The sequence below is a fragment of the Molossus molossus genome, unplaced genomic scaffold (genome assembly GCF_014108415.1).
Source record: "Molossus molossus isolate mMolMol1 unplaced genomic scaffold, mMolMol1.p scaffold_m16_p_5, whole genome shotgun sequence".
Classification (NCBI taxonomy): Eukaryota; Metazoa; Chordata; class Mammalia; order Chiroptera; family Molossidae; genus Molossus; species Molossus molossus.
The window spans coordinates 36191807-36209534 of record NW_023425388.1 but is presented as its reverse complement, the minus strand read 5'-3'; the positions used below and the strand labels follow the sequence as shown (position 1 = coordinate 36209534).

The window sequence follows — 17728 nt, the reverse complement described above, 5'->3', positions numbered from 1 at the left end:
CACGCATCCTCAGCTCTCAGCCACGTGTAATCCTTCCTGTCTGCTTGCAAGTTGGGCACAAAGTACTGGCGCTTGGGCCCACCCTCTTCTTTAGTAGCAATTAACCTTTACTACAGAGCTTCCTTTGAAGTTTGCTCATGTTTTTATTACAAAACTGCAAAGAGGAACATAATGGGGGGAAATGTCTAAATTTCTGAGTTACCTAATCTGTTCAATTCCCTAGCTGGTCTCCTCCTGGCAGTTGTTTCTTGTAGTTATGATCTCAACCAGTCTGCCTGAGATCTCAAACCATGTTTCTGTCTCAGCCTATTTTTAAGATTAGTGAGCTATTACACACACACACACACACTGTAAATGCACGTGGATGTTCTATATGCATATGTGTGTACAGCTGAGCATGAAGAACTGATTTCTTGCTTAGTGCCTACAGAAATCAGTCTTGCTTTTTTGTCACACTACACATCTCTATTTTTAATATTAGTATTAAACTCTGTTCAGTTGTTAAATAGTTTCTATCAATGAACTAATGTGACGAGTAGAAAGAAAAAATATTTATGTTGGTATCATTAATGATAATGCTGAGTGATAAGTATTATGACGGGTATGAATTGCTATTAATGGTGAAACCTGGGATTTTGAATGGCATCTGCCCAGAAGATTTGCAGTTAAACCAGGCAGAGAGGCCAAGTGCAACAAATGGTGAGTTATATAAAACCCACAGAAAGAGAAGGCATTTTAGGCCAGCCTTGCAAATAAGAACCAAAGAATTACGAGTGAAATGGCTTTTTTTTCTTTTCGAGCTTGCCGCTCACAGGAGCTCAAATAAATGAAATCATTTTTCTCTGCTTCGCACTCAGCAGTAAATCACTGGCGATCCAAGGCCAGTGGAATAGCAACTGTGAAACTCAAAGAAAATACAAGAGAATCTTCTTTCCCCTATAGGATGGGTGAGGACTTTCTAAGAAAAATGTAAAAATCACAAAGGAAAAATAGGCTTCATTCTATAAAAGTTAAAATTTTTTTACAACAGAAACCACATTTAAAAACCAAATGATAAACGATTTACTGGGGAAAGTTGCAAAATCAAAGGGCTAATTTCTTTATTATTAATAAAACAGACTGATAAAAGCTCAGTTAACAGTGGACACAAACAACAAATAATTTGCGAAAAAAGAAATATGGATGACAAAAATACCTAGTTTCATTAATCACTGAGATATAAACTAAAGTAAGAATAGATATACGATCTATTCCATTGTGTTAATAAATTTTAAAAACAAGACACAATAATAAATGCCAATATGGTTAGTTGGAGTATAAATTGGTATACACCTCCGAAAAGAAATCTATCAGTATTCAGTAAGCTTTCTTATGGGAATCTAACCTAAGGAAATTAAAATGGAAAAATATAAATATTTATATGAATGACTGTGTCTTTCAGTGGTATTTATGGTATCAGAACATTAGAAGCAACATAACTAAATACTATGGAAATTATTCAGTTATTGTGGATTTATATAATGGAATATTATGCAGCAATTAAATGTAGTTTTAGAAAATATTTTTAAAAACATAAGGAAGTGTTCCTAATAACATATTAAGTGGGGGAAAAAAAGAAAAACAAACTATTCATGTAATGTAGCCACAACTTTTAAAAAACAAACCAACTTTAAAACATATTTTATAAAGCTGCCAAAGAGTAAAAGGGAAGACTGGGTTTGGACACCCGGGGGCTGGTCTCAGTTGGCTTTGGCTGTACTATTTAGCATCCTTGAGTAGCAGCTTCCAGATTTGCAAGATGGAAGGTTATGCTTCTCACTATGGTTTTCTCACTGGATTGTGAGCATGACAATAAAGATACCTTTATGAAAGCAATTATTATTATCAATATTATTTCTGAAATTTCCTCTTTGCAGAGATTCTGATTTGTTTTCAAAATGGAAGTCACCTCAAGTGGAAACCTATGTTATTCAAAGAGTCATAGAAATAAATATAATCTAATCCCAGTGTGTGCTTTTGCTAGGTCTCTGGGGCTATTAGAACACTTAGAATTTGATTTGAAGAGGTGGATTTCTAAGAGCTTTTCTAAAGTTATTTGCCTCAAATCCAACAATAAACTTGTCTTTCTGTCCTCACTCAGTTAATGACACACCTAAAGGATGCATGAAACAAATTCCAGTAGCAGGCAGCTGAGCTCCAAGAAGTTACAAGGGTTATTTATCTTTATGGACCACTGGTGTATATAGCATTTATTACCTGATACTTACCTACTGTAAATGTGCCCAGTCTGTCAGTGTGATATCTGAGCAGTGCTTTAATTAACTATAGCTATAGCTCAGGGAGAGGTCTACCAGTTTTGTTTTCTCCAATAACATAGATTTAATGGAGATATGATAATTGATGTAGTTTATCATTGAGATGAAATGTTTTACCAGTTTTTGGATAGTTCTTGAGTAACATACATGAACGCATGAGTTTATTTGGGTTTATTCAAAAATTCAATGCAGTGCAAGAAACTGCATTTGCTATTGAAAATTTCATAATGCTAGATTACATTAAAATATTGTTGCATGTTTTGATACATAAAACTCAGCAGGTTTATAGTTCCTTTTTCTTTTTGGTCACCACAGCCCTTTTTTATGTTTAATTCTTTTTTTCTTTTTTAAATTTAGTTCTGATGACACTAGCTTAACAGTGGCTAGAAAACAAATCGCCTGAGTTTACATATACATTTAATGCCTGCAAGTGAATGAATAGAACCCTGAACCTGTCTCCTGGATTTGCTGGACCTATATAAGTTAGTTGCTTTTTAGGTTTAATTGGAATTTTTTGCCATTGTAAGCAGAATTGCATTCAGGCTTTAAATTCAAATTCTTCTGTGTAGCAGCCTGGGCACACACGTGTGTTTTGTCTCCACAGGAATTAAAACCCAAATGCATTTCATTTAAATTATGCATTGGGAGAGTTTGTGGGTAACTCAAAGGTCATGGATCAGCTGTGCCGGTGGGGGGCCCAGATGGGTTTGTCTCCATCCGTTTTTTAAGAGTTGAGATCACTTTGATGGAACTGACAGTATGACTGATTTAACCCTTTGAGGAAATAGGTGAAGTTTTACTGACCTTTAATGGATACTTACTAGAGGAAATAGTTCTATTCATTTGGATGCCTTTTTGTTTCCTGCTGCTTAAATGGACCAGTCTGTAGATTACACAATGTCTTCCAATTTACAGCACTTATTTCTCAAGAAAAACAAAATTTTCACAATGGGTGATAAATGCCTTTTAGAATCTATAAAGTAACTCTACATTTGCAGTGGTTAAATGTTACAATTCTAGAGAGATGTTTTTATGTTTTTAGTTGTATCAAGAGTGCTAGTGAACTTTTGGCTCTTCAGCTGAAGTACAAAATCTCCCTGAAGGATAAAATAAGATAGACTCTATCAAGGGTGTAGTAAGGGTGTTTGGACCCTGAAGTATATTTCTCTGGTAATATATCTTTGGGGCATTATTAGAACTGTTTCTTTAGAAGTTGTGTTTGGAGAAAAGTTTGTTGTGTTCCATTTCTATGGGATTAAAGGTGCTTTTCAGGATCAAAATAGTTTTCTATATTTGATAGAAAATATTGATTTGCTGTACTAGTTCAAGAAAATTGTTAGGTTAATTATCCGTTTAACAATATTTATTAAGCACCTTTATGCAGATCACATGGAGAATTCTGCATCTTGGAGGTGTGGGTTCTGAATCCTCCCTTCAAGGCCCTGTTGTAGCTGGGAATAAAATAATCATTTATATTAAACTTTAACTAGCAATGCACAGTGTTATTGGATCATCAGACCAAGAGGAGAAATTATGTAACAATTCAAGGAAGAGGGATACTTGTGTTAAATGGTATGGAGAGGGGACGCGTTTGCCTGGGAGGATAACTAGAAGCTGGACGAGCAGAGGAGCAGAGGTAGGTAATTGGGCAGCCAGAACCACAAAAGAACTGTTCATTGAGTTTAGAAGACAGGGTTAAGCTTATTCTGCTCTGGGACCTCCTACTGAAGAATCAGAGAAAAAGGGAGAATGGTTTTAAAATGAGAGGGATTTTATTCCAAGACTCAGAATTTTAGATTTTACCTGTGGACACTGGGAATTACTGGAGACCATGTCACAGGAAAATATGTGTGCCAGGAAGATTCCTCAGTCCAGCAGCATTGTACAGCTCAGTGTTGAGGGACACCGCAAAGAGATCGTAGCTCTGGGGACCCATGTAGAGGACTGGTGGGAACTCGGGAATGAAAATGTGGATTGGAAATATAGGATGAAGCTAAAAATCTTGTAAGAATGGGCAGCATTTAATGACTGAATAGCTTGGAGGATGAAGGAGAGGAAATGGCCATGTTATTTTAGAATATTGAACATGGATAATTAGGGGAAAATATGTTCCTAATGGAAGTAGGAAAGTGGGCAGGAGACTCGATTGAGGACAGATGATATGTGCAAGATTTTGGATATACTGAACCTGAATGATAAATAGCTTGTATTTTGGGAACAAATGTCTCATTGGAGTCAGGTTGGATCCTGGAGTTCAGTTCTATGCTTGATTTAAATGGAATTATCTCATTGGTTGAGTCAAGAACCAAGCACTTTGTTAGAAAGATACTTTGCATGTACTATCACTTTGCATTTTAGAAAATTGTAAGAGGATTCAGTACTTGATGACCATTGTTATTGAGTCTTATAGTTAATTTCCATAAAGAATCAGAGAAGGATTTGGGGCCAGAACTTGGGTTTTCTACTCTGTATCCCAATTAATTATTTTGGAAGACTTTAATACTTCATAGAACTGCAGGTTTGCTAGGATCTTAAAAGTTATCTACTCTCGTCACCAACCTAAAACTAGAATTCTTCCATATCCTTTGTAACTCTTGGTTGTCTAGGATATATTGGAACCCCTGCAATGGTAACTTAAGACAACTCATGTTACTGTTGTGTGGCTCTGATTGAAATCTGTCTTCTTGTAATTTTAACCCGTTTTTCTTAGTTCTCCCCTTGACGGCCTACAAATCAAATAAATTCTATATAATTCTCAGTCCATAATCCTAGTGGACAAGAAACATATGTTTATTTGCTTTTAGATAGCTGAAATCCCCTTCAACTGGTAAACTGGTGGGAAATTCAAGCTCAGTCATTATTCTTTATAATTCCCCTTAAGCCCTCAAGAAGTTGCATAAAGATCTTAAGGTCTGATGTGGTGTACTCATTTACTTCAGGTGTGGGGGCTGTGCTGCTTTGGGGAGTCCTTAGAGCCCTGGTGCTGAGTGTCCAAACTCCCAGTTACTTTACCTTGCTTACCCTCCAGGGTCTTGCCATCTCCCCCTAGGGGACTGTACCATTCAGTACCCTCTGATCTCTTCTATTTCTCAGTGTAGGGGAAAAGCACTCTCTTTCTGGTGCACCCCAAGGCACCCTCTTCTCCCTTCCCCCTCTGGAAAACACCTAATTTCCTTAATGATTTTTTGCTTTTAAGAATATCTAGTGGAATAACTAACTTCAAGTAACTTCAGTTTTCTTCTCTGTGTAAGTCACTGAGGCAAGAAAATAGCAAGGGCTTAGCAATGTGTTTGAAATGGGTAAGAAAAAATAGACAAAGAACAAATATAAATTAATGTTCCAATAAATAATCCCGCCACACAAATTTAAGCTTTGTTGCACGTGGCAGCCTTTGGAACCTTTGATGACTCTCTTGCAATTTAGTCCAAGATACCAGCGCATGATACAATTTTCTAATGCACTGTAAAACGCTATCAGCTCTCAATCTGGGGTGGTTTGTGGGGTTGTAGGTACACACAGTTTTATTTCTTATCTCTACTTTATTCAGACCAATAATTAAATTGCTGATTGTTTCCCAGATGGATAGTGGATTGAACTGGCCCATGAGAGTATTATTGACAGTTGAAGATGAGCTCATTTGATTTATGGATTCACCATAGATAAACCAAAGAGGCAATCATTCCCCTCCCCCATCTGTGAATAACAGAGATTTTAATACAGGCATATTTTAACAGTGATCTCCCCTATTTTGTTTTCAAAGGAAAACAACAACATAAGGTAACTAACGGGCTGCGGGATTTTGTTTCTTCTATATTAGCAGGAATTCATGATGCTATTATTTGTTCACAGGTAATGAGTGTGTATATGGCAGCTGTCCTGAAAGTCCTTTGGAGGAAATGCCAGATGCAGATGGAGTAGCCAGCACACCCTCCCTCAAGATTCAAGAGCCATGCTCTCCGGCCACCTCCAGCGAAGCGTTCACTCCGAAGGAGGGCTCTCCTTACAAAGCCCCCATCTACATCCCAGATGATATCCCCATTCCTGCTGAGTTTGAGCTCCGAGAGTCAAATATGCCTGGAGCGGGACTAGGAATATGGACCAAAAGGAAGATTGAAGCAGGTGAAAAGTTTGGGCCTTACGTGGGAGAACAGAGGTCAGACCTGAAAGACCCCAGTTACGGATGGGAGGTAAGAATATATTTTGAGTTAACACATTTATACACATTCAGACGTGTAAAGAAGAGATTTGTTTTTAAATGGCCATGAAGTGAGCAAATTCTATTTGTTTCAAAATGTCTTCAAATAGATCGTTTAAAATGAACCTCCCTTACAATGTCACTTCTTGATGGGAACAACGTGTTGCTTAAAGATGTGTAGATAGCTTGATAGAAAGGAAGTCAACTAATGAATGGTCAAAGAATAGTACCAACTTGAAAACATCCCAAAGGGAACAGGTCCAGTCTTTACAGTTAACATTTGGAAATGTCATACATGGCCATCCAGTGTGCGCCAGAAGTGAACAGATGTCGTCATGTGACATGTTCACCGATGTGTCTTGGGGGAGGCTTGGAAGACAGAATGAAACATTTGTGTCTTTTCATTTTTGTGGCTGAATTAATTTAGTTTTACATGTTCATTTTACTCTGTGTTCTCCTGATACATTTTGCCTCTTCTGATAACCCTGCTTTGATTCTACATGCTTCCAGAATGTGAGCACCGCACTGATGCCTGTGACGATTCTTGACAGTAAAAGTGATTTAATGAATAATTCATGCATAAAAAGGATAGCAGAAAACTGTATGAAAATCAGTCCCTAATTTCAGCTTTACTTTCCACAGAATCCATCCGACAATATCTAAGAATGAGAAGTTATGGTGTGATCATAAAACCTCAGTAAATGCTATTTCCATCAGGACAGGTCACTAGTTATTCTTCTGAATTATAATTTTGTACAGATTCAGTATATATATATATAAACTTCCCGTTTATTTTTATAACTTGAAAACTTTTGTGGTTAATTCATAGCATCATCATTTCTGGAAGTCTGAATAGCTGGACAACTGGTAGGCAATTTCTGCGTTAGTAAGGAAGTGTTTTTTGGAGATATGATTAACCTTCAGTTTCATAGTATTTCAGTTTGACAGAGGTGGGTAAACTAGATTTATTTGGTATGTCCTTTTACTGTTCATGTTCAGCTTTTTAAATGGAAATAAATATGCCATGCTAAGACTTAATTTCAAATATCTGTCCCTTTACTTTTGTGTGTCCCCTTGTGATACCTCTTCAAAATGCATGAATAATAATTCTTGTTCAAATATTGAAGTGCCAGAAGTTAAGATCCTTTCTTAGTTCTGTTCTTAGCCACAGCTCTGGTACGGTTGTAGTTTAGCTACATTGCCTTTAGACATGTATATTGATAAGAGATTTTTAAAAACTCACTGTAGCATTAACTGATATGTGAGTTGAATACATTTTAAACCAAATGCGTAGAACTTTACGTCATTATTGTTCTCCTTAAAATAATGTCTATAAACATTCTAATAATAAGTAACTCATTAAACTTTTATTACAAAATCTCTAGAGTTAAGCTACAAGTGCAGTATGGCTCAAGATTATCCAGAAGGTTTGGAGTAAAACAAAGCTTAATAATGAAATTATTTTGCAATTGTGGGGGTTGGTAAGTGCAGGGCTGAATACCTATGGAATGGAGGATGAACTTGGAGGGAATTCTTCACTTAAAGGGAATTTTAAAATAATTATAATTTTTTTCTCCTTGGAATAAAATGTCTTCAATACATACACGGGCAAATATTTACCGTGAGAAATGTAGAATGATTCTTTTCCTTACGTCAAAACTGAGTAATGTTTTATTGTTTGGAATTCAAGATACCTCTAAAAATAGTTCGTGACTCTTTGGCTGAAGGTCACTCATTCCCTCTCTCTCACCCTTAGGAATTCAGTTGCTTGTCAATTCAGTAGATTTCTTAATGGTTACTGTCACTTTGGAGAGTGTGGATTTTCTGCTCTAGCTGCATTATGAACAAAACCAGAGAAAGGGCTTTTTGACAAACTTGTTATCCCCGGAGGAACAGTTGCATTCTCGACTCTAGAGTTTTTTGTTTCTAGTTTCACCCTAGTTAATACAAAATCCCATCCTGCTCACCAGGTGCGCTTTTACAAAGGCACATCACCCTGGACGAGCGTTTTCCATGTTCTTGAGTCATGTTTGCCTGCACCTGTCGCTGATTTCCCTCCTGTTCGATTAGACTGATAATTGTGATCAACTAGTATAACCTCTCTTTTGATACTGCTTCAGTTTTAAAAATAAAGGTCTTAGGCCAAGGAAAATAAACATGAATGGAGGAGATCCAGATTCAGCAAGCAATTACTGAGGACCTACTGTGTCAGATTCCGTACTAACTGTTTCCCTCCAGAAACTCAGCCTCCGGGGACTGAACGAATCTCGGCAATCTCACTCCAGTACTATTCCTGTTCTGTCCTTTCCTACAAAATTCCCCTCCTTGTACACTTTCTGTATAATAGATCGCATGACCATCTGTCCAGTTGCTCAAGCCCACAGACAGGTAATCTTTGACTATACTCTTTCCCACGCCAGCATGTCTAATTCATAGTTCCCATATTCTTTCAAGCCTTTATTCTTTGCGCACATTGGTCTCCCTCCCTGGAAGCCTCCTTTTCCTTCCCATTCTTAGCAAGTTTCTACTTATTTTTCCAAGTTCTCTTCTTCTATGACACCACCCCTGACCTTTCTAGTCACAATTTGGTGCTGCTTAAATGTTGTCCCACTATAGCATCAGGTAAATCCATATACTAAACACCTTAAAGCACTGTACAGCATCCAAATTATTTAGTCGGTGGTGCTATCTAATGCTAAGTACATTACCTGGAATAACTAGACTGGATTAGTCAGCTCAGGTTGCTATAACAAAATACTATGGACTGGTGGCTTAAGCAACAGAACTTTAGTTTCTCACAATTCTAGAGGCTAGGAAGTCCAAGGTCAAGATTCCAGCTGAGCCCGGCCTATGCGGCTCAGTGGATTGAGCATCATCTCATGGACTGAGAGGTCTCCATTTGATTCCCGATCAGAGCACATGCCTGGGTTTCGGGCTCAATTCCTGGTAGGATGTTTCTCTCTCACATCGATGGTTCTCGATGGCCATTCCTAGGTACATTCCCGCACACACACGCACACACACACACAGAGAGAGAGAGAGAGAGAGAGAGAGAGAGAGAGAGCGCGCGCACGAGAGAGAGAACTACTTCTATCTGGCACCTCTTAGATCAGGACCTCATCAATATGACTTTGTTTAATCTTAATTACCACCTAAAGGCCCTTTCTTTAAATATAGTCACAATGGAGACCCAGGGCTTCAACGTACAGATTTGGGGAGGATTCAAGCATTTAGTCCATAAGACAGACATTTAACAAATGACTGTTCAATAAGAGAATGAGTGGAAGGACGAATGAATGCATACGGGAGGCAAGGGGGGTGCTGAGGCAGGTCTATGGAAAAGCTAGAATCTCCAGTCTAATGTGGAAAATCAAGTCTTAACTCTGTTACTACTGTATGACTCCAGGGAAACTACTCAAAATCATCTGGTTCCTGCATTTTTATTTGACAATTGGGACAATAATAATGGTCACATATTATTAGTTGTTCTGTAAATAAAATTAAATAAAGAGATATGGTAGTATTTTTAAAGAAAGTCTTTAAAAGAAAAAGATAGTGTTGCAGTTAGGGGCCACCTTTCTGAACCATATTTAAATAATTTTTTAAAAGTTAAATACCTTAAAAAGGCACTTTTTAAAAGCCACTTCAGTTTGTATTTTAGAGAATTAGGATATTTTTAAAAATATGGTTTATAGACCAAAATATACAAGTAGGGAAAATAAGGCATAGATATTAAAATAGCATATGTGTTATTTTTCCCAAACCAGTATTGATTTATTAAAGAGAAACTTTAAAAGTAATATTGGCAGTCGTTGCCACCTTGCAATGCATGTATGACTCGTTTTTAACAAAAAGATCTTTAAAGACTGGGGAGCGCTCCGTGGTCTCTAGGATCCAAAAATAATTCGTGATGGAATGCTTCTCCTTAGGTTTAGGACTTTAGAATTGTTGTCTGAGTGAATGATAATTTTTAAAAAATCTGTTGGCTCAAGGGGAGGCCTTCTGGAATGTTCCTGTCAAGGCAGTCGTTACGGGAGACTCGGGAAGTGCGTGGCTGAGCAGAGGGAGTGGACTTCTGAAGTGAGAATTCCTGCGCTCAAATCTTCCGCAAGGTTCTACCTGCTAGTTGAGTGATTTGGAAAAAGTTACTTAATTTGCTGCCCCTCAGTTTATGTATAGGTAATGTGGTTATAATAATTGTACTCATCCAATTAGGGGTATTGAGAGGATAAGTTGGGACATTGGGTGTTACAAGCCCACCGACGAGCCTTCCTCCTGGGAGAAGAGCTCAGTGCAGGGGAGCAACAGCCAAGGGGCTAACGTGAAGTTCTAGCGCAGGGTTACTAGCTAGAAGGCCAATTGTATTTTATTTATTGATTTTTATAAATTTTATTGCTCTTTCTCCCTTTTCATGTTTCCCCAAAATTCGGTTATCTCCAGGGTTGTCTAATTATGTAACTCTGGGCTTATTTGAAAAGGAAGCACTGGTTGTTTCTTAACAATTAAAGCAAGGATTCAAGAAAGATTCATGAATTTTTTTTTGAGCCAAAAGGTAATTTGGGTGACATATTTTTAAATTTGTTTTTCTTTATTTATATTAGAGAGAAAGAGAGAGGAAGAGAGAGGGAGAGAGAGATGGAAACATTGATGAGAGAGAACATCGATTGGCTGCCTCCTGCATGCCCACCACTGGGGATCTGGCCCACAACTTGGGCATGTGCCCTGACTGGGAATTGAACCAGCAACCTCTTGGTGCATGGGTCGACGATCAACCACTGAGCCATATTAGCCAGGCAGGGTAGTATGTTTTTTAATAGTCTAAAATAGGTCATTGGAAAAAGAGTGTGAAATTTTGTTTCTATGGAATATTATCATTTAGCACATTTTGAGAGATTTACTTTTATTATCATTAGTCATTATAAAACTCTGCAGGTAGATGTAAGTCCATTGATGATGCACCTATTAGGTGCAAATACCTCTGTTTTATCTCACCCAGAACTGCTCCAGATTATTTTGATTAGTTAAAATACCAGGTGTGAATTTAGCTTTTCTTTTTCTCCCCTCAAGCACACACATATTCAAACACTGAAAAATAATGACATGAATGGACAGTAAATTTCTCTTATGTTCTGTTAAATAGAAGGGAATGACTAGTGGAAAGATTTTTACTGGAGTCAGAAATTCATTAAATAATTTTGATGCAGTGCTTTGACAATACATTATGTTCGAGCACTGTAATCTTGAAATGTGTGCCTCCCTATATCATTTAAAAAGAAATAGTTCTTACTTGTAAGTTTGGTTTTGAGTTCTGCAGTGATACGTTACCTACTGAAACATGCAGTCTATACATGAGCTGAAACAGGAGCATCCAACAACAGCAACATCATACTTTCCAGAAATCTAACAACTGAGTTCAGAGTCAGAAGGCTGACAAATAATATATGTTTGGTAATAAAGAAAAGTGGGTAATTTGGGATTTTAGAGATATGTACCAGATATCTTTGAATAGCAGTGTTTCCCCCTACTTCTCTCTAGGTCTGCTTGGGTCAAAATGAACTTTACCTGGTTTTTCAGAGGAAACATTTATTCGTTAATGAGCAAGCAAGTGCCCTCAACAAGTTGCATATCTTTAGAGCTGGATAACTAAGAAGTGTGGACCTTTCTCTTAATAATTTTGAAATGAATTGATTCCAGTAGAGGGGAAGGCTACCAAGTATTCAAAAGGGTGTCGTTAATGGGCTGTTAAGAAAGAGAAATGTAATCTAATAGCATGTATATGACCATAATACCTTACATTACATAGTATTAAGTGTTTGCAATATTATTAAAAGGTGGCAAATATAGTTTGTATATTCAGTTTTACTTTGTGAGGAATTAAGAACTGAGAAAATGTTGCCCGGCCCATGTGGCTCAGTGGTTGAGCGTCGACCCATGCACCAAGAGGTCGCCAGTTCGATTCCCAGGCAGGGCACATGCCCAGGTTGTGGGCCCGATCTCCAGTGGGGGGCATGCAGGAGGAGGCTGGTCAATGTTCTCTCATCGATGTTTCCATCTCTCTCTCCCTCTCTCTTCCTTTCTCTCTCTCAAATCAATGAAGAAAAAAAATTAAAAAACAAACTGAGAAAATGTTAAGAGAAAAAGTGAGGTTTAGTTACTATGACCCTGAACATGATTGTCACTGGGGCTCAAGAAGATGTTACAGATTCTCTTGGAATATATGGGGAAGTCAAGGAAAGAGGATGCAATCTGTTTTATCCATCTTGTACTTTACATTATAGAAACAAAATCCCTGGTTGTTGAAAGAAAATAGAAGTTTATTCTCCTGAAGCTCCCTGAACTATCTCTAGTTTTGACCTGGACTCAAGAGAGACTCCTCTTTCCTGAAGGTCAAAGCCCCTTAACCCACCCACCTGGGCTCTGTCAATACCGGAAAGCTTGCTCATCTTACACTTTCTTTTTTTTTTTTATCCTCACCCGAGGACATTTTTCGATATTTTTTGTTCAGATAGAGTGGGAGAGAGAGAGAGAGAGAGAGAGAGAAACATCAACGTGAAGGGGACACATCAAGTGGCTGCCACCCGCACGACCCAACTAGAGCTGGGGACAAACTGCAACCGAGGTACATGCCCTTAGCGGGAACCGAACCCGGGTCTCTCTGGACCGCAGGCCGACGCTCTAACTGCTGAGCCAAACCAGCCAGGGCTCATCTTACACTTTCTTCCATGAATGGTATCAGTGGAGAGTTCAGCGTGTCACCTCTTCCTATTGCTGTTTTGACACTTTCTTGTACTCCCAAAGTGTTATCACTGGTGTGGGAAAATCTGTGAAAGTTCCCCAAGTGTCAGGAGTCTTTTGTTTTACTCTGCCTGCCTTGGTGATCAACTAGAATTTGCGTGTGAGTCACTCCCTTTCAACAGAATATGCTAAATTGTTGACGTGCCCCACAAAATGAACTAAGATGAGTTCCTTTTATTATTTTTTGCTGCTATATTATACTTGCATGATTGTTGCTTGCCCCTTTAGTCACTAAATCAGTAGTAAAACTCATGGGCTCAAAATAAGGAAATATTCAGGAGAGATCCTTTTAAAATAGAATTCTCACTTGGTTCTAGGATTTGGTCAGTCCAAGGGCAGAGACTCCTTCAATGCTTCATACTCTAGCACACTCAGTTGGAACCACAGCATGAGGATACTCTATTCTCTAAACTTTTTCCTTGAGTGTAGGTTAGGAAGCAATAGAAATAACTGATTCAAATCTACCTTAGAAGAGTAAAAGTGTTGGTGCAACTCCCTCGATTGTTCAGTGTAGCAACATGGAGAGCATTTGTTCCAACAGTGATACGTAGGTAGTGTGGAGAGGTGGGGACACCGCGAGAACTTGTACACTATTTCATCTGAGCAATAAATAAACATTTTTATTAGTATAGCATCTTAGCTTCTCAAAGTTTATTTACATCGATAGAGTCATACAGGAATTTTGATAAAGTACTTCTCCTTACCCATAATTCTGTCTAAGAATTTTTAAAAAAATGAATTAGTATTTCAGTTAGAGGAAAATTCAGCAAATAAATGCTGTCCTTATTTTTGCTCTGGTACATCTTTTGGCCTTTTGTGAAGTAGTTGAAGCCGAAGATAAGTGAATACTGTATGCTTTTAATGAACATTTTCTCCATGATCATCAGTAGGGTTCTCAAGACAAAAAAATCACAAGAGCAAGAAGTGGTCCACTATTATTATGACGAAGACTAAGATAAAGAGGCGTGTGTGTGTGTGTGTGTGTGTGTGTGTGTGTGTGTAGCAAATAGGTATCAACAGCTACTGGTCAGTTTGTCATTCCCTTCAAGTTGATATTGGATATAACAAGATTTTTGGTACAGCACAAGAAATTTGACAGTGTCTTTGTTATAAAGGGGCTTCTGCTTGCACTAATAGAAGGTGAACAAACATCACACAGAAATGGTCTGCCTCACTTAGGAGCTTACACCATAGCTTGGTCCATCTGAACCTCTGTGACCAAAGGAGACTATCTCAGAGATATCTTCTCAGAGAGACATTCATTGGCAGAAACAAGACAAGCAGGTTCAAGAACAATTAAAAGTCACCCCGGTTGGTGTTGCTTAATAATTAGAGCATTGGCCTGTGCACCAAAGGGTCTTGGGTTTGATTCCCAGTCCAGGGCATGTACCTGAGTTTCAGGTTGGATCCCCAGCCCAGGTCAGGGTGCTTGGTGCTTGTGGGAGGCAACTAATCAGTGTGCCTCTCTCACATCAATGTTTCTCTCCCCCCCCCCCCGCCCCCATTCCTTTCCTCCCTTCCATTGTCTAAAAATCAATGGAAAAAAAATATCCTCAGGTGAGCATTAAAAACAACAACAACAAAAGAACAATTAAAAGTTTATTCTATGATCATTGGTCTTGTCACCTGCTCCCAATATCTACTTCCAGATCTAAACCCTCTCAGTTATCAAGCATTTATCCCATTAGCTTTCAGACCAGACTTTCATTTGCTCAGTCAAATGCTACTTAAGGCACAGAAAATAACTGCTTTGTGTCACTTAATCTAATCCTAGGAGTCAGTTGTACAATGTCATCTGGTACAGAAACAATGTCTTCACAACCTACATGCACAACTTTACACATGCACACACACATACACATACATATGCCATCTTAAGTTTTTTAATTGATCATTTTGGTATCTAAATTTTGGGTTTTGGATCTAAGGCTTTTGGATGGTTCCCTGATGCCTTCTCCATGTAACCTGTGTAGTGACTGCCTTATGGTTCTACCTTGGTGGTCACTATAAGATTTTTTTTTAAAAAAAGGGCCAGTAACCCTTTCACCCCTTCAAAAACACAAATAAATCTTTTTTAAGAAGCATCAAAGGGGGATTCCACTTATCATGTCCTGCAAAACTTAAATTCATTCACCCTATATCTCTCTGTTATTCACTTTCTTACTCTTAATATCTTAAAAAAAATTTTTTTTCTTTATTGACTTTAGAGAATGAGGAATGGAGAGGGAGAGAGAGATAGAAACATCGATGAGCAAGAACATTAATTGGCCACCTCCTGCATGCCCCCCACTGGGGATTTGGCCCACAACCTGAGCATGTGTCCTGACTGGGAATCAAACTGGCGACCTCTTGGTGCATGGGTCGACACTCAACCACTGAGCCACACCAGCTGGGCCTCTTTTAATATTTTATACACCCAGCAGGTGCTGCTCTCAAATGCTGTCCTGGTCTTGGTCCATTGCAGTGTTACCGAGCATAGGTTACTCAGATAGATGTGGCTGATAAACAAGAATCCAGCTGTTGACCCAGAAAGAAGACTCCTTCCTCCCTGGGAGCATGATGGGAAGAGGATGATGATTACAGAAACCTCTCATCTGAGTCTTCTCTCTTCTTCCTGCCATACCTTCACCTAGAGCTTTGTATAAGACATATGCGTATATTTGCTATGACATGTTTTCTGTGACGATTGGCAAGTCAGCTCCTGTCACAGATCCACGGGATGTGGGCACCTTTGTGCCTTCTACCAACAGACAGTAGCATTTTCCTCTGACACTGCAGGTGACCTCCTGCCCTGCCCTGGTGTCCCTGGCATGGCACAGAAACCTCAGTTGGTTGGCAACCACAGGTGCAGATGATTTGTTTTTTTTCTTTTTTCATTTAGATTCTTGTGGTAGGAATTCAGCAGGTGTGTGATGCCGGCAGGGAATCTGCACCCTGGCACAGAGGCCAGCTGACCTCTAAAAACATGTTCTTGTTGGTCTCATAACACTGTCAGCTTGAGTCCCTGTGTTTCCGGAAACCTCACCCAAGGGAAGGACTCTGCCTCACCCATGAGTTAGGATAAGTTCATCTCAATAGATGAGCAGGAACCTAATCTACAGGTAGGAGCAGATTACTGCCTCTGTCCTCATGTTTTGTTTTATTTTTCCCTCTGTTTTCTTTTCTTTCTAACTTGAGCTGGTATCATTTCAATTGCAGGGTAATAGGAAATCCTGGACTTGGTTTCCAAAGAGATATAAACCATGCTAGGATGCTGCTGACATAAATTTATGTTCATTTGATGGAGACTAAATAGTAGGAGCACAGACGAAGAGCAGTTCTGTGTGGGGTTCTGCCATCTCCCTGCGATCTCCTCAGGGAGTCACTGATCCCGGGACCCAGTGAGCTCAATATGGGGCAAGATAAACTTGGGGATCATTCCAGACCTGGTCTTGCATGAAGGGGTCAGAGCGGGTTAACTTCAATAACACTGTCTGAGGAAGCCAGCTAACCTGGAGAAGGAGGCGACCAAGAGCCACTGCTTTTCGTCTAGGTCAGCAGTGGGGGCTGGAGCCCCAAACTTTCCCTCTCCTTGCTCCTTTTATAATCTAGCCAAGCACTTTACCATGGCTTCTCTTGGCTAGGTCATGATGTCGAAAGAAATAAGTACACACACACACCTTAGATTACTCAGTTTTCTTCCTTTGTCAAGACCCTTTTCCAGTTTCTCTCTTTGGAGTCAAACTTGGAGTTTATTGGATGTTGGTTTTACTGCGTACACATACTCCAGGCGGGGGTGCATTGGAGGACAGGGAGTCCACAGTGCTTTGCCCTCTGGGCCCTGCACCTCTTTGAATATAGGGGCTGGTCATCTATTCCCTTTAGGTGGTACAAAGGTACTGCAGCACGGTGGGGACCCGAGTCAGAGGAGCATTTGTCTCGAAGGGCAGCAGATGGGATCTGTGAGTCATACTTGGGAAAGGGGTGTCATGTGTGAGTATCAGACAGGGAGGAGACTAGTCTTTCATCCTGCATCTTAACCTTTTATAATGCAGATATTTATGTTAACATACATTTGATCTAAGGGTACTTGCTGAAGAGAACCAATTGTAATGATCCAGAGAAGTAAACATCAAGCATCATATGAACCATTAAGATCAGTTTTATAGCTGTTATCCTTTTGTAGTGACATTTTAAATGTTTGTCTTTAGTTATTGCTAATATATTATTATTTTAAGTATTTTTTTTTTTTTTTTAGAGAGAGAGAGAGAGGAAGGGAGACAGAGATAGAAACATCGATGTGAGAGAGAAACATCCATCGGCTGCCTCCTGCATGCCCCCTACTGGGGATCGAGCCTGCAACCCGGGCATGTGCCCTGACCAGGAATTGAACCAGGACCTCTCAGTCCGTGGAATGACGCTCAACCACTGAGCCACAGCAGCC

General features: G+C 39.2%; 1 protein-coding gene across 3 annotated transcripts in view; it reads left to right on the top strand.

Annotated features, from left to right (window-relative positions):
* MECOM (MDS1 and EVI1 complex locus) overlaps positions 1 to 17728 on the top strand; it is a 553621-nt gene that overhangs the window by 262911 nt on the left and 272982 nt on the right. For 2 of the 3 annotated variants that reach the window (XM_036243116.1, XM_036243115.1), the window contains exon 2: positions 6165 to 6502. The exons of the other annotated variant lie outside the window; for it this stretch is intronic. In XM_036243116.1, coding sequence (XP_036099009.1) covers positions 6165 to 6502 — 338 coding nt within the window. The remainder of the gene's footprint in view (positions 1 to 6164; positions 6503 to 17728) is intronic. 3 annotated transcript variants of the gene reach the window in all.